This window comes from Eptesicus fuscus, chromosome 11 (assembly GCF_027574615.1).
Source record: "Eptesicus fuscus isolate TK198812 chromosome 11, DD_ASM_mEF_20220401, whole genome shotgun sequence".
Classification (NCBI taxonomy): domain Eukaryota; kingdom Metazoa; phylum Chordata; class Mammalia; order Chiroptera; family Vespertilionidae; genus Eptesicus; species Eptesicus fuscus.
The window spans coordinates 92,952,020-92,974,726 of NC_072483.1; the positions used below are offsets into that span (position 1 = coordinate 92,952,020).

At 50.2% G+C, this 22,707-nt stretch overlaps 1 protein-coding gene across 1 annotated transcript in view; it reads left to right on the plus strand.

The window, feature by feature from the left end:
- CALCRL (calcitonin receptor like receptor) overlaps positions 1–15,942 on the plus strand; it is a 70,960-nt gene extending 55,018 nt beyond the window's left edge. Inside the window, exons 9-15 of the mRNA XM_054723288.1 lie at positions 1,670–1,796; positions 4,642–4,795; positions 6,035–6,095; positions 6,173–6,239; positions 10,117–10,335; positions 10,607–10,648; positions 15,518–15,942. Coding sequence (XP_054579263.1) covers positions 1,670–1,796; positions 4,642–4,795; positions 6,035–6,095; positions 6,173–6,239; positions 10,117–10,335; positions 10,607–10,648; positions 15,518–15,745 — 898 coding nt within the window. The 3' untranslated portion in view covers positions 15,746–15,942. The remainder of the gene's footprint in view (positions 1–1,669; positions 1,797–4,641; positions 4,796–6,034; positions 6,096–6,172; positions 6,240–10,116; positions 10,336–10,606; positions 10,649–15,517) is intronic.
- The last annotated feature ends 6,765 nt before the right edge of the window (positions 15,943–22,707 follow it).

Here is a 22,707-nt window from a genome sequence, read left to right on the forward strand (position 1 = left end):
GACTGAGGAAGCCGCCTTTGCCTGGCGCCCTGCCGCAGTGATGGGGGAACCCCGCCGCTCTTGGCCAAAAGCTTGCAGAGGTTCTTCTTTCTAGGAAGTCTCGTCTCCCCTCTGGGGCCTGACCCCTGCCCACCCCCTCTACCCTCACGCCCTGCAGTGGGCCCCGGGAGAGACGCCGGGATCAAAACACCCGCAGCGCTCGGCCGCTTCTGCGTTCCTGGTCCCACTGGGCCTGGCAGCGCGGGTACAGGACAGCTGAACACGCACTTGTCCACCAGGGCCACCTCGCTTGCTCGCGGGGCTCCCGCAAGCCCCCGATCGCCCACCTCTGCCAGGCGCCCAGTAACTCCATGCAGATGAATTGGGCCGGATTCACGCCAGATCCTTTAAAACGCTGGAGCTACGTGTGACATCGCAGACCCCGGCTGGAAGGAATGTCAGACGGGACAGCCGGCACGCTGCCTTCTAAGCACGGGAACCCTGTCACCCCTCCCAACGGGAACACACGGGACGTGCTATTTGCATACGTTTGTAAACACACAAAGTTCCCATGTCTTCCTACATGTGTGTGTGTATGTTTTAATAGGATGTTTTAGTCTCAGAAATTCCTTTCCTTTATTTTAAAACTTGACCCGCAATAAGCCTTCACATAAGAGCCTCAGATCGGAGGCGGTGCTGGAGTTGGCCCTGAGCGTAGGTGTGCGGTCGGTCACGTATGGGCGTCTCATCGAGTGCATGTGAACGCAACCGGCCATTAAGGACAACTTTTCCTGAAACCCGTTTCTCTAGGAATCCCCCACAGCCAGGCCTTTGATTTTGTTTCATACCTGAGGCCTCCAGTGACAGGTGGAAAATCCTAATGTCTTAACGATGATTGGACCAATGAGAAAAACTCAGTAAAGCTGAGCAGACCTCGTCGGTTGCTAAGTCTATTTTTGTCAATTCACTGTTCTCGGTACAATGCTAGCCGTCATGCTTGGCCTGTGTACTCACCCCCACCAGCACCACACAGAGGGGACGGAACAACCTCTGCGGGGGGGTGGGTAAAAAGACCCTGATCTGTACGGGAATCAGACACACAAATCCAAAGTTTTCAAAATTAATTAGCTGCACTTTTCTTTTTTTTATTGATCTCAGAGAGGAAGGGGGAGGGAGAGAGATGGAAACATTAATGATGAGAGAGAATCACTGATCGGCTACCTCCTGCACGCCCCTCACTGGGGATCGAGCCCCCAACCCAGGCCTGTGTCCTGACCGGGAATCGAACCCTGACCTCCCGGTTCATGGGTTGATGCTCAGCCCCTGAGCCACGCCGACCGGGCTAATTAGCTGCACTTTTTACCAACGTTACTGAGAATCTCAGTTTCTGAATTAAAATATGAATCATCTTGCGAGGCTAACAAACGTTTATGTCGCGGCCTGGATGGACTCACGTCCCGTCCCTCTGTCTCCTGCGCCTGAAGCGACGTGTCCGTCTCTGTGTGTTAAGACATTACCGGCTGCTCCTCATTAAGATTTCATCATGAGTGAATCTCGTGGGGGAACGCCATCCCTCCATGTTTGGAGCAGCTGTTACGTACGACGAATGTGTCTTATTTGAATGATTACTCATTGAAAAGGTGGGAGCACTCTATGATGTCATCACACTTCGCTTTCTCTTGCCTTTTAGGAGCCTAAGTTGCCAAAGGATTACTTTGCACAAAAATCTGTTCTTCTCCTTCGTCTGTAACTCCGTCATCACGATCATTCACCTCACGGCCGTGGCCAACAACCAGCCCTTGGTGGCCACAGACCCTGTAAGTAAAGCGCGCGCGTCCTCGGGTTCGAAGGGCTGGCGGGAGGCTATGCCGGGGGGAGGCCCTGGCACATGTGCTGAGCGTAATTAAGTGCTCATGTAGACAGTGCATGGTAAGGTCTGACATACGGAGAGCATAGAGAAAGGTAAATGCAGGGGGTCCCAAAACACTGTGCATATACTCTAACAGCAGATCATTTAATTTTGAAAATGAAATTATTTTAATAAACTCATTCAAAATGTGTGTATACACTTTTTTGGGACACCCTCTATATCTCAATATTCCCCAAGTTAAAATGATCCAATATTAAAAGGAAGAAGACTTTTTTTGCTTCAATTATTTATAAATGTTACACATACCTTCTCCTCAACTGACGGCTAGAGTCCTGCTGCTGGTAGGACGTAAGGGTTAATGACTACATAGCCTTTGCTGAAAAGAATTAAAACATCAACCCCCGAACCGTGTCGTTAGAAAAACAACAACAGTGCCTGAAAATGGAACATTTAAATTCTATTTTTGGTATCCAGCTGACTTTAAGAGTTAACAAAAACAGAGGAAAATAAATTCTGCATCCCCTATACGATGTTAAACTTTATCATCATAAAATGTTTAAAGGGCCCTACCAAGCCCTCCCGTACAGCAGACATTTATGAGACGTTTCCTCACAATTCCCTGGGAAGCAGAATCTGGAGGGCGGGTACCGAGAGGACACAGCCATAAGCAGAGGCTGTCGAACATAAACCGTGTTTTTAAAACGTATGCTGAAATTTACTTGTACGGGTGTATACGCTTTGTGTAAGCTGTATGTCTAGGTAAGCCATATTTAAATTAAAATATCTGCCTAAATAAAAAAATTCACGTTTTTAAAATCGTATTTTTCACCACGTTTACAAATACCTCTACTCCAGTTGGATGTGGAGTTTTGGAGGGGTGTGCATATCTGTATTTAGCAAGTGGGGGTTTTTGGAGATTAAGTTACCTAGTTACTGAAATCAAGGGCGAGGGGGAAGTTTCACTCAGTGGGTCAATAAACACTGCTCGTGTGTGTTTTCTGGGTAATTTCCAAAATCCTCAGGCCCCTGCACTGCTTGCCCATGTGCACCCGGGGGCTGAGTTCTGTGCACGTTCCACTCTAGAGCCAGGGGGTGAGGAGACAGGAAGCACACGGAGCATGTGGCTCCCAGCCAGAGGCCTGCCTGTCGGAGTGGGTTCCTCGGAGCGAGGAGCGAGGAGTCCCGTCCTGGCTGCGGAGTGAGGGGTTCAGGCCTGGCGTCCTGTGCAAGGACTTGTGTTTCACACGCAAATAGCAAACTGCGTAGACGTAGTGTGAACATGTTCTTGGAAATTTTCTGTCCGTTTTCATTTTCACCAATGCTCAGCTATTTTTCTGAAGCACGCTTTAAGCTATTTTTATTATAAGAGTTTATGGATTCATGTGCTTAATGAGCTTAGAAATTAAAAACTCAATCAGTTAGGAATATCTGAGAACTATATGGATAAGAACTTAAAGCGGAAGGCTACCTCTCCTATATAGAATAGAGTGGAATAACTCATTTTTACCTTTGAGGGAACTTTGCTGTTATGGTGTTAGGTTTGACATCAAGGGATGCCATTTAAAATGCCGTGTCATGCGATCTGAAAGGATGTTGAATGAAAGCATAGGTTTTATAAATGTCCTGAGGCAGAAGGCATGGTGTATAGTCATGGAAACAAAATCGGGATCATAGGACTTGTCTTCAGAGTGTGGCTTTGATCGATGTTGTGCGAATATTGGGAAGTCATTTAGCTTTTTTAGTGCAGTTTTAATCTATGAGATATGTGATTAATAATAATTCATGCCTCGGAATCATTTTAAAGATTAAATAATATATTAAACCATTTTTAGCTAAATCATATACAAATGTTATTGTTATTATTCTATGAGAACCCAATATTTACTTTCCAGTGTATTTCATCTCTGACTTTATTTTTAGTGAAAAAAATATTTATTTCAAAAATGGTGACAGTTGCCACTAAATATGTATTGAGTTCCAGAGTGGAAATCGGAGCTGATGGGAGTATAACTGGCCCTGTATTTCTGGGAGAGCTTTTCATCCATTTCCCTTGTTACGAGAGTCCTGCTACGGCCTCGTGTTTTCCTCACGCTGTGTTTGAACCTGCCTCTTCCTGCCTCGTTAAGAGGAGAGAAGAGAACGTGGAGACCCAGGATCGAGGCAGGAGGGCACTCTTCCTTCTTTTCCCGCACGAAGCCCTCGGACCCCACATCTGGACGAGATAAAGTAAAAGCTCATTAGGTCACTGCGTGATGAGTGTGTGCACGGCCAGCACGTAATATGCAAGACTTCCCAAGTATCTGGCACTTCTCATGAATTGCTTTCGTAATTATTAAGATTTTTCCCAACAGACTACCACAGCCAAGGAGTTCATAAAGACGTAATTAAAACAAAAATAGGGGTGAAGTCATCCAGGTGTGGAACATTCACACTTAAAATGACGTAATAACTAAAACACATTGGCTCTCACGTGCGTCTATGCATCAGCCGTGGGCACAGACAATAGGGTGACAGAGGCCTGGGGTGCGCTGGGAAACGCACGCCCACTACATGCAGGAGATTCGGAACACGCGCCTCCCGCGGCAGCTCCCCATCGCGCCTCGGTGGGGTCACGGCTACAACTCCGGAGGTGCCGTTAGAGGAGAATGAAGGCCGGCGCTTTGCAAACCTGGGTCCTCTGCGTGTGCGATTCGGGGAGAGGAAGGGAGGCCCCGGGGTTCTGAATGACCGAGCTCCACGGGGTGGGCCCCGTGGACTCACCACCGACCGCGGCGGTGCTTGCCTCCTCCCAGGTGGGCTGCAAGGTGTCCCAGTTCCTGCACCTCTACCTGATGGGCTGCAACTACTTCTGGATGCTCTGCGAAGGCGTGTACCTGCACACGCTCATCGTGGTGGCCGTGTTCGCCGAGAAGCAGCGCCTGCTGTGGTACCACTTCCTCGGCTGGGGTAAGGCCCGCACCCCGCCGCCCACTCGCCTTCCTCTGTGTCCTTTAGAGCAGCATGTCAAACCCACGGCCCGCGGGCCACAGGCCTCCTTTATCTGGCCCGTGTTAGCCTTTGAGTTTGACACGCTTGCGTTCGAGGGTGTCTCTCCTCTGTAATTTGGACCTACTTACTATTCACCGTTCTAAGTAGGCCCGGTGGTTAGCCTGTGCTGAGGGCTGTGGAGTTAGATGGTGGAATAAAACAGCCCCGGCTCACTGTTTGCGGCCGGCCCGGGCCGATGGCGAAGGCACTGCTCCTCTCCCTACTCAATACTCCGTGTGGCTCTTGGCTGACTGCGTGGTGACTAAAACAATAGGATTAGGCTAATGGATGAGGACCGAGTGTTTGTACTTCTCTCACCCTGCTTTTTCCTCGTGTGCAAGATAAGAACATCGGGCTTAGCTAGCTTGACCTTCCATTTTTTAAATGTTTACTTAAAAAACAACAATATTGTCATTTTACCTAAGAGTATAGGGGTCCGTTACTGAATACGAGCATGCAAAGTATCTCTTTTTTCCCCACACAATCCCCTGACACGGTGTCATTCACACGGCAGAGAATGCTACATCTCTAGCATTTAAAGAGAACAACAGGAATAACGCGAAATACGAAATGCTGACGGTAAGTTCAATAGGACTAGCTTCCAGAAACAGAACTGAAATCGCACGTTCTCTCCCCACCCGCCCACTCACCTACCAATCTCTCTGCTCATCTGTTCACCTGCCTGCGTGTCCAGTCAGACACAGACCGATGGACGCCGCTGTTAGGCGCCCGCGCGGCTTCGGCGCATCCAGGTCGCCTTTTCAAACGTCTCTTTGAAGATCTGCTCCAGAGGCTCAAACCGCGCAAACCCTGTGGCGCGAGCAGCGTCTCTTCCCTCCTTCCCTTTTCCTCGTGCAGTCAGTCCCTCAGTCCGACCGTCCCCACGTGGGACGCCCTGCCCGCGGCCGGCCCTCCTTACGGAGACGCGGGGACGGCCTGCTCTCGGCCGGGGCCTGGGCAGCAGCGCATCCGCATCTGTGCGTTGGGCGCGGGGCCCGCGGACCCAAATGGCACGTGTTGGGAAGAACTCACTCCGCCCTGAGGACGGGAGCAGCCGGCCGGGGCCACAAATCACAAGCCCCCGGAGCCCACAGGTCCTGACCACGCGGGCGTCCCTCTGAGCGGTGGCCCATCGTCTGTTTCCTTTGTCGCTGACAGGGTTCCCGCTGATCCCCGCCTGCACGCACGCCGTGGGCAGAAGCCTGTATTACAACGACAAGTAAGACAGCCCCTTCTGGTTTCTCTCGGGACGGGACCGAGTGAGCAAAGCCTTAACCCCTCTCTGTCTGCCCGCAGGTGCTGGATCAGCTCCGACACGCACCTGCTCTACATCATCCACGGCCCCATCTGCGCCGCGCTGCTGGTGGGTAGCCCGCTCCCGTCCTCACGCGTGTCCGCGCTGTAGCCTGGCGGCCGGGCACACACCCCGCGCCGGGCCAATGCGAGGCGTGGGGAGGGGTGCTGCTGCGTTCTCGGTGGCGGGCAGGCAAGGCGCTCCTTTGTGGGGGGAGGCCCTGGGGACCCAGTGGGAAGCCGTTAGCACAGCAAGGAGCAGGGGGACGCACAGGTGCTGGTGTGGGGAGCGCTGGGAGGAGCTGGGCCGTGAGCAGAGGGGCTGGCGCTGCCAGCCACAGCCACAGCCACAGCCACAGCCACAGCCACAACCACAGCCACAGCCTGGCGGGAAAGAGGAGAGAGATGTTCACATCTCCCCTCCCCCCCCCACTCTGATCTCCTGTCCCTCCCACTGGCCAGCGCAGCGAATGGCAGAGGGTAGAAGCGGGGGGATGGCCAGGCCTCGGGAGCCGCCCCGCCCCACCCCGGGCTCAGAGCCCACAGACAGGGACAGAGGCTGGGCCCTGGGCGGGGAGGGAGACAGGAACCCCGCACGGCTGTGTGTGGGGGGGGAGGGGGGATGAGGACACAGCCCAGTGAAGAGAAGGCTCTCATCTGAGTGAGCATCTCAGAGGCAGAAGTTTTCCCTTTTCTGGCTCCATGCACATTCAAGGGACACGTATGACACGCCGTGTTGAGCTGTAGCCTGAGACGGCCTAGCCATGCGCTCTTTGCACTCAAAGAGCCCGTGTTACAGCCTGGCGCTGCCGCCGCTGCGGGCCCTCGCGGGGCCGGTTGTGTCTGCGCCTGTCTGGGCTGCGGGCCCTCGCGGGGCCGGTTGTGTCTGGGCTGCGGGCTCCCTGAGCTCGGGAGAACAAGGTCCGCACCGCTGTGGTCAGAGTAAAGGAGACACGGCACAGTGAGCGATGAGCACAGCGCCGGGAACAGCATAAAATCTCAAACTGACGCTGCAGAAAGTTCCTGACATGGAATGTCACCCGATGCTCTGTGTGTGTGTGTGTGTGTGTGTGTGTGTGTGTGTGTGTGTGTGTGTGTGTTTGGCTTCTGATAAATAAGATTTCAGCCTCCACCGCTTCCTTTCCGCCTTCCGCTGTCACCTGCCTCCTGAGCGGTGAGTGGAGCGGCTCAGCACCTCTGAGCCCCGCTGAGGGCGGCAGCGGGAGAGGCTTTGAGTCCGGGTCGGGAGACACACTGAGGTCACTGGTGCACAGCCCAGCGATGGCCGGCTGTTCCGGGTCAGCAGTGGCTTCTAGGAACCCTCCCGCCACCCCGGCTGAGTCACCCCACTTCCCGCCTTCCTGTCCTGCCCCGAGGGGGCTGGGTGCCATCAAACGCCCCGCAGCTGAGTGAACATGATGAGTGATGGGGTGACAGGCCTCTCCCCCTCTTCATCCACTTGCTCCGAGAGAGGAGAGGCGGGCACAGCTCCTGAGATGTGCAATTCCTGTTCTGGTTGGTTCAGAACAAACGGATGTGTTGGCAGGAAGGGGAGTAGGATGACTTTCCAGTTTCTAGTCTCACACTCGGACCCGGGCTCACCGCCGGCACAGGCGCTCTGCACGCAGCATGTCCTCGCGACGGCCCCCCGCACATTTCTGCGGCGCTGTGACTGCCGGTCTTGGTGGGACGCCTGCCCTTCTGCCGTCATAGCAGACGAGGGCGGTGTGACCCTTGTCCCTGCTGGTAACGGTGTCTCTGGAGTCAGAACCTTCAAACCGGCCGTGAGTGCCGGGAGGGCGAGGGGCTGGGGGACAGCTGAGCGGGCCCCTCGCAGCTGCTGGGGCTCACGGGGCTTGGTCAGCAGCAGGGACGTTCCTGGCCCGCAGCCGCCCGCTCCACGGACGCGTCTCCCTCGGGGGTACAGGGAGCTGTGTCCCCTGCAGCATGTGTCCCCCCGACTCCGCCGAGAACAGGAGTGGGTGTTTTTATGCCCCGTTATTTCCGTCACACATGCCTCCAGGCCGCCAGGTCTGCTACTTGTTCACTGCTTCCTGCAGGAAGTGAGGTGCTACCGGCCGGTTTGTGTTAAGTGTGCAGATGGCAGTCACATCGGGGGGTGTCACTGGGAAGTGTTTGGTTCTAACAGACAAGCACCAGTGCTGCATGCAGGGAGCGGGCGGGGGGGGGGGGAGGAGACGAGTCAGAGGACAGCCCTCCCCCCCGTCCCCCCACCCCTGGCTCCCCTGGAGTTCACGGCCGTAGCCCCTGGAGGCGGGAGGGGGCAGAGAACACAGACCAAAGGGAAGCTGTGACTTGGCTGGACCGGGGGAGAGAGGAAGTGATACTCAGGGGGCGGGGCGTACTTCAGCAGAACTGTCCATTTTCTGGGACACTTGCTTAGCCACACTATACTTTTCAAGTTTTACGTCTCCCTTTCAACGAAAATGTTTTCTCTTGGGGAACATTATTAGCACACAGTACATATGTAATTACAGACAGTGATTAACGTAACAGAAGCCCCTGTGGATGCCAATTTTTTTTTAAATCTCTAGGATGACGTAGATGGAATATCAACCAGTTCAAATGTGGGATTCAGTCTAGTCTAAGGATAAAAAGGATTACAGTTCTATTTTGGAGGAGGTGTGAGGATTGTTACAAAAAAATAAAAATAAAAAAAGACAGAAAGGATCAACCAAAAAGATGAAAATGGTTTTTACGGTACAAAATACATTTGGGAAGTACCTGATATGGACACCTGGACACTGAGACAGGAGAGACACATGAAAATTAGAACTTGTTAAAAATCTTTCCATTGTCTGAGCTGAGACTATTTAAAAGCTTGAGTCTTTAAACCAAAATAAAACTTTGAAGAAAAGAATTGCCTAGGAAAAGGAGCTGACAAAAACACTCCACTATCCCTCGACGGAGTGTGCGCCACAATGACTCTACCATCATTTTACTTCTCAAACCTACGTCCTTTAAAGTCGACGTACCTGATAGATTAATAAATCAACCTTCCGGAAACACAAAGCATGTCCTGTTCCTGGACACTGAGCGTGCTCTAACAGTCACAACGCCAAAGACCCTTCCCCCGCTTCTCCCGCCCAACGTCAACACTGGGGCCAGGTGCATCTCAGAAACAATGAGCGATCGCTTACGTTATAGTTCACTTCCTTCTCTCAGCACGTGATAAAACTTCAGGTTTGAGCCCTTTATTCCCACTTTGCTGAGAGTTTTTATCAAAAAAAGGGTGTTGGATTTTGGTGATCCCACTTCTAGGAATAGATCCCAAGAATTCAGAAACACCCATCCAAAAGGACATATGCACCCCTATGTTCATAGCGGCGCAGTGTACCATAGCTAAGATCTGGAAACAGCCCAAGTGCCCATCAGCAGATGAGTGGATTAGAAAACTGTGGTACATCTACACAGTGGAATACTACGCTGCTGTAAAAAGGAAGGAACTCTTACCATTTGCAACAGCATGGATGGACCTGGAGAGCATTATGCTAAGCGAAGTAAGCCAGTTGGAGAAAGATAAATATCACATGATCTCACTCATATATGGAATCTAATGAACAACATAAACTAATGAATAAAAATAGATCCAGAGACAGAGAAGCATCGATCAGACCATCGATCAGAGGGAAGGCAGGGGAGGGTGGAGGGGGGGAGGAGATCAACTGAAGGACTCAGGTGTGTATGTGCATAGCCCGTGGACACAGATGGAGGTGGTGAGGACTTGGGGGGAGCGGGATTGAAGAGGGCCTGGGGGAAGTGGGGACTTACGTAATACTTTCAACAGTAAAGATTTATTAAAAATAAGACTTCACGCTCAGTTTTGAAATCAAAGAGGACGTGTGTCCTAGCGTGTGGGTCTGGGCGTGTGCTGTGTGTGGCCATCTCAATGCGGGGGTTCCCACCCGTGCTTTCTTCTCTCCCAGGTGAACCTCTTCTTCCTGCTAAACATCGTGCGTGTGCTCATCACGAAGCTGAAGGTCACGCACCAGGCGGAGTCCCACCTCTACATGAAGGCCGTGCGGGCCACGCTCATCCTCGTGCCGCTGCTGGGCATCCAGTTCGTGCTGCTGCCCTGGCGCCCCGAGGGCAGGCCCGTGGAGGAGGTGTACGACTACATCATGAACATCCTCATGCACTACCAGGTGGGCGGCCTGCCGCGGCGGCGGGGCGGGGGGGGGGGGGCAGGGGGAAGGGGGAAGGCAGGGGCAGTGGGGGGGGGGAGGGAGGAAAGGGGGGTGCGGAGGTGCGGCCACCTGGGCAGTGAGCGGGCTCCCAGGGGGCGCGCCCTGGCGGGGGGCGCCTGGAGGGCGCGGTGCTGACTGCACAGGTTTCACTTCCAACCGCCCAGGCCGTGGGCGGGTGAAGAACGGGCGTCTCTTTTCAGAGTCGGATTGTTCTCTTTTTCTCCCACAGGGTCTCTTGGTCTCGACCATTTTCTGCTTCTTTAACGGAGAGGTATGGTGGCTGTCGGTGTTCCTCTGATGGGTTCGTAGGGGCAACGTATGTTTTTTCTTTAAAAACAACAAACCAAAGCCCGTGAGACAGGATTATGAACTCCCCAGGAACAACTATTTCAAATATTGTTTCCCGGGGACAGAGAGCCGTGGAGTCTCTTCTGGGGCAACTTCCTTCCCAAAGCTCCGGTCACTTGGGAGGTCAAGGCCGGGACGCAGTCAGCCTCACGCTGAGATGCTCCACGGGGGCTCGTATTCACCGAGTCCGGGACCTGCCCTTGAAGGTGACCCTGTTCCCTCCGGACGCCGGCCCCGCCTCGCAGGACCGGCACAGCCGCTCCCAGGAAGGAGAGTTGGCTCATCTTATCCTCCCCTCCTCCCTGTGTTTTGTGTGTGTGTTTCCCTGCCCGGCCCTCAGTGTGTTGTTTGGCAACAGCTTTATGGAAGACACAGAGCACCCTTAAAGGTAGACGCCCCGCTACGTGAGGAGGAGCCGCAGTGGTCAGGCCGGGAGCCCAGCTCTGTGACTGGAAACAGCAACGCCGTCCGGGACGGGTCAGCGCCCCCCGGGGCTGCCCAGCGGAGGAGCCTCGGGGTCTGGCCCCGGCGGGGCGCGGTTTCCCACGCACGTGGACGGCGCGATGCGCAGTCCTTCGAGCTCCAGGGTTCAGCTCTGAGTGTTTCTAATCCACGTGGCAAACTTTAGCCTGCTGGAGGCTTCTGGCAAATTCAACCAAGTTTAGAAATCCAGGCAGCAGCTGAGCGAGCCGGGGACACTCGGTCACTGTGAGCTCATCACGGAGCTTCCGGCGGGAACACATGGAAGCAGTTAGCGTGACCTTAGAGGACCGGTCCCCCCAGACAAGTCAGAGCTGGCAATCATGTGCGTCTCAGAAACGATGAGCTATCGCTTTCTGTGGCTCCATATTTTACTGCTTCCTCTTAGCAAGGAGTGAAACTTCAAGTTTAATTTTTAAATTGTGATGGACATATGTTTTAACTGGTGAGCAGAGGCACTTGTTTTCTATAGCGACTTACTCATAACGGGCCGCAGGACCGCCCGACAGCAGACCACGCTGAGGATCGCTACGTGGTACCGCCAGGGTCTCCTCTCCAGAGGGCCAGGCGGCTGTTTGCTGGTCAATGAGAAGTACACACAGAGCACGCAACCAAGGAAAATAGTTAAATCGTTTTTGATCATAAAATTCAAGTGGCAATTGTATGTACCACTATAAACTTAATGTAGGAGAAGCTGAATTAGACAATCCTGTTTACTGCCTACATGGGACTTTATCGTTAAACACAGATGAGAGGGAGAATAACAACAGGCAAAGAACGTGTTAAGTATGAAGATATACCTCTGCATCGGCAGAAACACGCATGATTTTTATAAAGGGGAAATTGAAAATGTACAAAACATAATCGCTAATAAAATCTGTGGTGATAGGAGGCAGCATAGAATAAAAGCACGGATGTGGCAAAGCATTTAAACGCCAAAGATCCCATTAGGTTCTGGATGGATGCTTTGGCCAATGCCCTACCCCAGTGGTCGGCAAACGCATTAGTCAGCAGAGCCAAACATCAACAGGACAACGATTGAAATTTCTTTTGAGAGCCAAATTTTTTAAACTTAAACTTCTTCTAACGCCACTTCTTCAAAATAGACTTGCCCAGGCCGTGGTATTTTGTGGAAGAGCCATACTCCAGGGGCCAAAGAGCCCATGTGGCTCGCGAGCCGCAGTTTGCTGACCATGGGTCTAACCCTACAGAAAATACAGCAAGTTCCTCACACAGGTCTCACGAGGATTGAGGGAAGCGAGGGATATAAGGTTGTTAGCACCATGGTGCATACTCAGTACATGCTAGATTCCTTTCTAGGTTTGTCAAGTCACTCATTTTCAAAAATACTTTAAAAAAGGGAATTAATCATATTGGGGTGAAATCTCAAATTGGCCCTTTAATTTAGAAAAAAGTGTCCAGGGATTGTCTGCTCTCGTGGCCAGCACCGGGTTACACGCTGTCTGTGTAAGCAAACGGGACGTGCTTTGATCTGCGGCCACGTCCTCACATTGAGAACCCTTTGGCAGTGAAAAGTTTCAATCTTACAAAATCCGTGAGCCAACTCGTTGCCAAATCTTTCAGTTCCTCCCATCTGCAACAGCTGTCCCCTGCTCTTCGTCTCTTCAGATGTAACCCCTGCTTGTGCCTGATTCATTCTCGTCTGGAGAAATACCATCACCCGCCCTTATTGTCTCTCTCTTCGTCTTTCACACTCTCACAACCTGGAAACGCAGCCTCCAGGTTCATGGTGCGTGGCTCCCACCATGTCATGTGCGTCTCACAGCCGTCCTCAAAGGATCCGTTTCCCTCTTGTGTCCCACATTAGGCCGAATCGCTTGCTTTAGCTCAGTGTCTCTGCTTTTGTTTTACTCTCACATGCTATGTATTTTATCTTTTAGGCAAAATGTCTATTTGCATTTCTCACTAGTGAAATAACTGTGGCCTGACAAGTGCTCGGGCCACATTCTCTCATCTCATCTCTCGTCCATGCGGACAAAAATGTGCACTGTTTGCATAAACTAGGAACTCTAGGCATGGCAGGGCCCTGGCCAGTGAAAAGTCACAATACTTGAGAGCAGTTATTTTTACAAAGTCAACAAAATTGTGCTGAGAACAACAGGACCCAGATTCTGTAATGAGAGCTGGGTAGAGTTTTTATGAAGCTCTGTTAAACATCTGTTCATTGATTTAGGTTGAGGCCAGCATTGGTTCCTTATCAGCTGCTAAGGGTACAGAGAGTTGTAATATAATATTCTAAACAGTTGGCCTTGCTATTTATATAACACTCATGTAAAACCATGAAAAACATTTTAGTGTCTTCAATACCATCAGGCTGTCTTCCCATCCGGTGGCAATTTTCCTTGTTATCTTTCCCTATTAAAGTTTCTAATTAAAAGTGCCCACTTTAATGTCCTGTTGAACGGGTGTGAAATTGTAGCAAAGGAAGCAAATGAAAAGCATCGTGTCTTTACGGAGGATAATACGCACAAACAGAAGCCTACAAGGCCTGTAGGTTTTAATTCGGCTCATGCTTAACGTCCACGGTGTGTGTGTGTGTGTGTGTGTGTGTGTGTGTGTGTGTGTGTATGTATTTGATGACAGGAGCCAGGGTGCTGATCTTAATCAAGGCAGTTCAAGAGCAAACAGTCAGTCCAAAAACCATTCCGGCTTTTGGAGTTTAAGCTTTCCTTTTAAGACTCTAAGTACTACATTCTCAGCTGAGGTGTGACTTCCTGCCCGTTTCTCGGTTACATTTAGTAGAATATTTCGTACTCGGCTGCATTCTACTTCCTTCCACTCAGAAACTATATAGTGGCCATCTTCAGTCAGTCCATCCCTTAGAAACAAACTCAGTGAGGGGGCTTGAATTGGCATGAGAATCAGAGGCTCAGACCCTCTTTGAGGAAGTGTTCAAAGGGGGTCAAGAAGTAGGGAAGCTTGAGAAAGAATATACTATATAGAGATAGAGATAGAGATAGAGATAGAGATAGAGATAGAGATAGAGATAGAGAGATATAGATATAATCAGAGAGGAAGGGAGAGGGAGGGAGAGATGGAAACATCAATGATGAGAGGGAATCATGGATCGGCTGCCTCCTGCACACCCCACGCTGGGGATCAAGCCCACAACCCGGGCCTGTGCCCTGACCAGGAATCAAACAGTGATCTCCTGGTTTGTAGGTCGATGCTCAACCACTGAGCCACGCCAGGCTGGGCAAGGAAGACGGTTTAAAGCTGCACATGCTTTGAAAAGACACAGGTCAGGTCACTGGAATGTGGCTGAGACTTAGAACGAGAAACAGATGGCCCCCGAGCCGGTCTCCTCTCTCCTCGGACACCTGGTGTCGAGTGGGAGGCGAGTCCTGGGCCCTCTGACTCAGTCTGAAGAAAGTCAACCAGTGTCGCATGCTCAGTTAACACCAAAGTCACCGTAGTATTGCCTGTCGAGTTTTTCTCAACACCCATCGCGTCTGTAATGATCTGTTCGGGACTTTTCCCTCCGGGGAGCGAGCGCCATGAGGACAGAGCCCTGCTCTCCCCCCCCCCCACCCCCCACAATGTAGCGCAACCCCTGGCGTATGCTAATCACTCGGTAGAAGGTCGTGCTGCTGCTGGAGATGATGATGTGAAGCAGATGATGATGATGATGATGATGAAGATGATGATGATGTTGATGATTTATATTCCCTGTACTTCTATTTCTTTTTCTTTTATCTCTTGTCCCTCGTTTATACTCTCACTCATCATCTCATTCCGTTTCTAAAGACATTATAAACTTCAAACTTGCACACACAAGTCTGTAATGGCATCCGTATTGACTATTTGTTTTACAACAATGAATTCATATTCATTATGAAAGCTTCAAAAATAAGGCTTAGAAAGGAAAATATTAATGGAAACTACAAGTACAGAGTAAGAGCAATGATTCCCTAACATAAAGATGGTTCACTCAATTTAATCTTTTAAATTAAGTTTAAAAAGTGGGGGAAGGGGTGTGGGTGGAGAGAGATGACCCAGTAAGTTATGTGCCTCTATGCACGGCGCATGGACACAGGCAATGGTGTGTCAGTGAGGCCCTGGGAGAGGGGCGGGTGGGAGGTGGAGGGGTCAGTGGGCAACGCAGATTGAACATCCGTAATTCTTTCAACAATCAAGATAATTTTTTAAAAAGAAAGGAAAAAGGTAATATTATTCACTAACATTAATGCCTTTTTTTAAAAGCCTTTCTATATAACTTATGATATTACACAGTATCTTCACTTCAAAAAATGGACCGCTCTTGTTCTTTCTGTTTCCTCTGGACTGACAGGTCCAAGCAATTCTCAGGAGGAACTGGAATCAATACAAAACCCAGTTCGGAAGCAGCTTCGCGCACTCGGACGCCCTCCGCAGCGCGTCCTACACGGTGTCAACCATCAGCGACGGGACGGCGTACAGTCACGACTTCTCCAGCGAGCACTCCAACGGGAAGAGCATCCAGGACATGGAGAACATGGTCTTAAAGCCCGAGAAGCTGAATGACTATATTCTGCAATAGGGGTGGGACTGTTCAACCCTAGGGTGCCACTCTGAGCTCACGGACTTCCATCCAGGACTTTATAACCAGGAGACTTCGATATTAAGTGAACTTCTTGATTGCCACAAAGAGCCCTCCTATGAATTCAGTCACTTGGATTTTGTTTTGTTTTTTAATAGACATATATAGATAGATTTCAGAGAGGAAGGTAGAGAGAGAGAGAGAGAGAGAGAAGAGAGAGAGAGAGAGAGAGAAACATCAGTGATGAGAGAGAACCATGGACCGGCTGCCTCCCGCACGCCCCACACTGGGGATGGAGCCCGCAACCCAGGCCTGTGCCCTGACCGGGAATGGAACCGTGACCTCCTGGTTCATGGGTCGATGCTCAACCACGGAGCCTTGCTGGCCGGGCTCCAGTCACTTGTTGACCCGTGTTTAACAGCCGGCTTTATGGGGCGGGGGAGCCCTGATCTGGAGCATCTGCAGCGTCTGGTGCGATAGTCGCACTGCGGCTGATGTCAAGCCGCCGGCCTGACGTCACTGAGCATGGAGTTCGGAAGAGATGGCCCGCCCATTGCCGTGGCTGGAGCCGGCCAGCCCAGCACACTGCCCTGCCCAGAGGAACGCAGCGGTAGCGCTTCATCTGCCTGTTGGGCACAAATCTCCTGCTGCCTACAAAGACCCAGTGAAGGCCTATCGCCCGGAGGGGACACGAGCTTCTCATTTGTTTGTTTAAACACTGTATCCCCCTGTTCCTCGGTGATGCTGATTTCTTTGTTGTCCAGAGACAATGCTGGCCCTTTTTGTGTCTGCCCTTTTCGACTGACCAGACGGAGAGCTCCTGGTTCCCGTTGGCTTGCCCTCTTCTTCCCAAGAAAGCGGAATTCCTACCAGGTCCTCATTCGCGGTTACACCCGTTCTACCCTGTGTCATACCGTGTTTGAGACCTGACACGTAAACAGTACGTATGACATGCAGCCCCACTCCGGTGTCATTAGGGAGACAGCTTGGTTGACACTACAAAACCCTCATCCACTAATTTGCTGCCCTGCTCCTTTCCTATCTAAGCGCAGGAAGGGGTCGGTGTCCCTGTATCTGTAAATAAAGACTTCCCCTTCCGTCTCTACTGTGTAGACAAATTAGCAAGTATTTTACATCAAGAAGATCAGGGAAGGGCTTCTTATCTCCTTGGAGGTTTATTTTAAAAATGTTGTGAAGGATGAGCTTGTAAATACTCGGCCATTCTATTTTACAGCCTCAACACAAATCCATAACGTCGCGATGGATGCATCTTAATATCTGATACTGTGTCTGGGCTGCTTTTGTAATAAAATAGAGTCTGGAATTTTACATTTGCTAAATGTATTAAAGACAACCAGATGCCAGCATCAGAAGTTTGACAGCAGAAATATTGATAAGATGGAAGATATTTATTAAAAACAAACTCAAGACCCTTGTTTTCTTTAACATATTGACTTGGCATTTCATACCTTAGTAGGTATGTTTGACATATTTCTCTTTTTATGTTGACAATGAACCTGCATTCTAATCCAGAAAATATAAGCAATTCCTACTGTAATAAATGCCGGTTCACTACTCTTGTGGGTTGAAGCCCACTAAAATATTAATTCCCTGACTTATCCTATATGAAGGTGTATGGCTTTTGAAATGTTCCAAGCTATTTTAAAAACTATAGGAATACAGTGTATATCAACATATTAATATTTTAAGAGAGCTACGATAGATGATGACACAAGTCGGTGAAAGATTTGAATACAGCGTCAGGAGGAATTGCTGTCAGGTGTTTAAGGAAGAGTTAAATTGAGATGGAGGGAAGTGTGGCTGACGTTTTAGTGGGGTTCCATTTCTGTAATTCTGTTGTACTGAAACAGCTGACAAACAGAAAGCATCAACCCATGAAAGTCGATTTGTGAGAGGAGACATCACTACCTCGTGTGTGTCTGCAGTGGGTCAATCACGGAACAAGGATGAAACTGGTGACTTCGTCTTCCGAGCGTGTTTAAGGTAATGCTAGCTGATCATGTGACGCTTTTTATGTCAATAGATGGTGAGCTCAGAAATCATTTGCAATGCTCCAGGATAATTATCTAAGGAGTAAGAATGAACATATTAAATGGTCTGGCCAATGCACTGATAAGGTGCCCATATATATATGTGTGTGTGTGTGTTCAGATTGTATTGAGTTAGTTCAGATTTGTGGACTTCACAGCAAGTTCTCAGAAAAGGAACGTGGGCTGTGCTGGACCCTATGCTGCCTCAATTACACGGAAATTCCTCCGAATTAACTCACTTTTCGCTACTTTAACTCCAAGGCAGATCCAGACCCTTCGCCCACCCTGTTTGCATACTTTAGATTCTTCTAGACAAACGGTTCAGTCTCAACCACCAATGACAGTAGAAAATGTCACCTTATCAGCTAGTATTATATTGAATTATTCTACAATTTTCAAGTATTTTTTTATTGTGCTCTCATTAACTTTAGATCAGATTTCCTTTATGTATAGGATTTATCTATTGTACAGTTTTCAATTAATCCGTGTTAATTTTGTACCTGTATTTTTTTAGGGATAATATTTTTAAATATTAGACTTCTCTAAAGCTGAATGGCTAATTAAGATCACCTTTGTATCTTACTCATAAAGAAAAGGTATAATTGATATTTTTAAGAGTAAACCTTTTTGGTGTCTAAAAAATAATTTTGGGAATTTCTAACTTGTAAAATGTAGACTGCTATTTTTCTGCAAGTGCTTGTGAAAGTCACATTGTTGATTTTTTGAAAAGTCTAATCTGTCATTTCTTGTCTAAAACTATTTTTAGTGCATTTATTCATAAAATAACCCATTCTGCGATTTAGTGGCAGCTGTAGTGCTGTATTTATTGCTTAATAATTTTTTAAAATGTGAACTTTAATTTTCTCTGGTTTTAGTCTGCTAATAGAAACCATCATTTCTTTTATCTGTAAAACATACCCAAGATATTTGATCAATTAAAACAACTCATGTTATGCCTACTTAATGTATATGTCTCTATTTTGATTATATGAAAATATTAAAGTTATGAGTTAAAGATGATTTTCACTCATGTTTACTGTGGTACTGAAAAATCTAACTTATAAACATAATTCTTTACAGCAATCAGTGAAATACTTCTTAAAATCCCTGACTATAACTCTATTACCCTCTTTGAAGTCTTCAATAAACCCATAAATCACTCCACAAATTCTATTTTTAAAAGTTATGAATTTGTTTTTTTGGTAAGAAAATTTCAAATAAACTACAGTGTATGCAAATTCCTTTCTAGACAGAAAGAAAAAAAAGGATGCCCATAAAGAGGAAAATGTGCAAGGACTTGTATGTCTTCATTATATTACTAGAGGCCTGGTGCGTGAAAATTCATGCACTCGGGTGGGCGGGGGGGAGAGGCTCAGCCCGGCCTGCACCCTCTTGCAGACCAGGAGCCCTCGGGGAATGTCCGGCCCCCGCCCCCATCACCCCTCCGCCACCACCAGTCGCTGCCACCCCCGATCACCATCCCCTCCCTCTGCCTGCTGGCATCTGCCTTGGCTGGCCTGGTGCTGCCCGCTCGCCGGCCCTGCCCCCTGCCGACCGGCCGTTCCACTGTTAGGTTGATTTGCATAGTAGGCTTTTATTATAGAGGATACCAGAGGCCCCGTGCACAAAATTCACGCATAGGTAGGGACCCTAGGCCTAGCCAGTGATCAGGGCCAATCAGGTTCCCCCCACATCCCCCCTCCCTGCCTCCTCCTTCCCTCGTTCCCTCAGCACCCTGCTGCTGCCACTGGTCACCCGCCCTGTTCTGTGCCACCCCCTGGTGGTCAGTGCACATCATAGCGAGCGATCGAACTCCCGGTCTCACGGTTTAACTCACGAGGGGACACTTGGCATAGTAGCCTTTTATATATAGAGAGAGAGAGAGATTGTGTAATTCTGTATTGAAAAGCAGAAAGAAAAACAAGAAAAGGAATATTTTTAAAATACTTTTTTAAAGAGGGCATATTTGTGACTCACACAAATATAAGAGGAAAACACATCAAATATTTTGCTTGATTCGCCCTGAAGGAAGGAACCAGCGATACGTTACGAGCACTCGGAGGAGAACGAAAACGCCACACACGCACCGGCGGACGAGCTTCTGGAGCGCCCGAAGCGGGAGGGGAAGCTCTGCCGAGGGCCCGCCGGCCGCGTTTCCCGGGGGAAGGGGCCTGCCTGTCCGTGGGAGGAGCTGTTTAGGAGACGTGACCTGTTTCTATCGCTCACACGGCGTAGAATTTCCCAAAACAGCGCGAAACCAAGGTCACCTGGGGCTGCACTGGAAGTGACACTTTCCATCTTTCCATTTTTTAACCATTTTAAAGTCTTCCACAATTTTACTCATGAAATGTAAGTGGAGAGAAAGAAACAACAGGGTGGGGGGGAGAGGTAAAGGCCAAACGTAGACGGAAAGGGAGGAAACTTGTTAAGACAACTGTTTTTAAAACCATAAAGTGAATAGTATCTCTTTCTCCCACATTTGCGTTATGATAGCATTTGTGTGCAACACGCAACACGCAAGGCAGCTCTGTTTCTCCTGTTCTCCCTGCTTTACCCAGGGACTTCCTTGTAGCTACTGTTTCAAATATAATCTTATTGACTTCAGAGAGGAAGGGAGAGGGAGAGAGAGATAGAAACATCCGTGATGAGAGGGAATCATGGATCGGCTGCCTCCTGCATGCCCCACACTGGGAATCGAGCCCGCCACACGAGCATGTGCCCTGACCAAGAACTGAACTGTGACCTCCTGGTTCCTAGGTCGACGCCACACCGGTCCAGCCCCTGTAGTTCCTGATGATGTGCATGCAAAAAAGCTTTTCGATCTTAGAGCTTAAAGAAACCTACACCACATTCAGGATGAAAAGACGACATTTCTGTGAGGTCTCGTTTACATTAATAAGTTTGACATAGCAGAGCAAGCACGACCCTTGTGTGTGTATTCACCATCAGCTCTGAAGATGTGTCATTTGGTGAAATAGCACCAAGTGTGCTATAGATTAACAAATGCCATCGAGTTCACAATATCGAGCTAATGCTGTTACCTTAGGGCAGGCGTCCTCAAACTGCGGCCCGCGGGCCACATGCGGGTGTTTTTGCCGTTTTGTTTTTTTACTTCAAAATAAGATATGTGCAGTGTGCATAGGAATTTGTTCATAGTTTTTTTTTTTTAAACTATAGTCCGGCCCTCCCGCGGTCTGAGGGACAGTGAACTGGCCCCGTTTAAACAGTTTGAGGACCCCTGCCTTAGAGCAAGCATGTCAAACTGGCAGCCCGCGGGCCGCACGCCTCGTTCTGGTTTGGCCCGTGTGAGCCGTCGAGTTTGCATGCTTGCCTTAGAGCAGAGCTGGTTAGCAAACCCATTTCAGTCAACGCGGCGTTGCGCACCTGTGTGAAAAGCACGATACTGGGAGCATCGCGGGTCAAGTGGAGCTCCCCAAAGAGACTCCTCCACTCCGATGGGATTCTTTTCCTCGAGCACTGGGGAGAGCGGAGTCGCATTCGCGGAGGAAAGATGTTTTAAAATCTGATCTCTTTCCCCGTCCGTCCAGACAGGCATTTCTGCACTGAACGCTTGGCACGGCGCCGTCTCTGTTTGCAATCTGCAAAAGCTACAGTTCAAGCTACACCAGTCATGTCCAACCCAGCTCACGGGGGCAGGTGGAGACTAAAAGTGTTGGCTTAACTCTGGATCATTGCTCCCAGGCACGACATCAAGTTTCTCCTGTTCCAACTGGAGACCAGCACACAACGCCCGGGCTCTGGCCAGAGGCGCGCCTCCCCTGGACCAAAGTCCTCACTGCGGCGGGGCCCAGGCCTGCCCGCCTCGTGCCCGGCAGGGAGACGCACCCGCCCGGCCGGCAGCGTGCGGGGACAAGGGTGCGAACAGAGTAACTACAGGGACAGAGAGTCGCCTACCGCACCTCGTCCCCACAGGGAGCAGGTGCCCCGCCTGCACGCGTGTGACCACAACTCCACGTACGTGGCAGAGGGTCCGCATCTCTGCCCACCTCGGAGGGTTTCACAAACGCCCCGTTTCTGGCTGCGCCCCCCCCCCCCCCCCCCCCCCCCCCCGTGCAAGCACAGGCAGGAGGCACCCAGCAAGCAGGCAACGCATTTCAACTCGCACACCGGGGGCGTCTTTATGGTTTTCTTTCATTTTTATTCTCTTTTTAAAATGTGATTTTTATTGATTTCAGAGAGGAAGGGAGAGGGAGAGATAGAAACACCAAGGATGAGAGAGAATCATGGATGGGCTGCCTCCTGCACGCCCCCTACTGGGACCAAGCCCACAACCTGGGCCTGGGCCCTGACCAGGAATGGAATCGTGAGCTCCTGGTTCATAGGTCAATGCTCAACCACTGAGCCACGCCGGTCTGGCAAACTGTGAGGTTATTTGGGGTGGGAGGCGTTCTGGCACCGTGGCCAGTGAGGACACGGGTTCCGAGGCAGTACTGTTTGAGGAACCTCGGGAAGGTGGTGGGGTGCAGGCAAGGCGGGGCAGAAAGAGATGAGACCAGAGAGTCCCAGTCACCATACACCCAGGGCCTCGGAAGCCGCGGGGCGGGTTTCACTGTGTCCTCTGGAAGGACAGGAGGGTTTGGGCAGGAGGAGGAGGTGTCTGACGTCAGGCGTGTGTGTGTAAAGTCCGCCCTGACTGACGTGGACAAGCGGCTCCATCGTGGCAAAGCTCCGCCGCGGGGCGACCGGGGTGGGACCAGGGGACTTTCCGGTGGCCGTGGCAATTGTCTGAGCAAGAGATGATGTCGTGGCTTAAAATAGCAGCCAGCCAAGGTCGTGGGAAGGCAAAGGATTCTGGATGTGCATGGAACTGGAGCCAACAGGATGTGCTCTTTGATTGACTCTAAATGTAAGAGTCGGGGATGGTTTCAATTTTATTTTATTTTGTTGTTC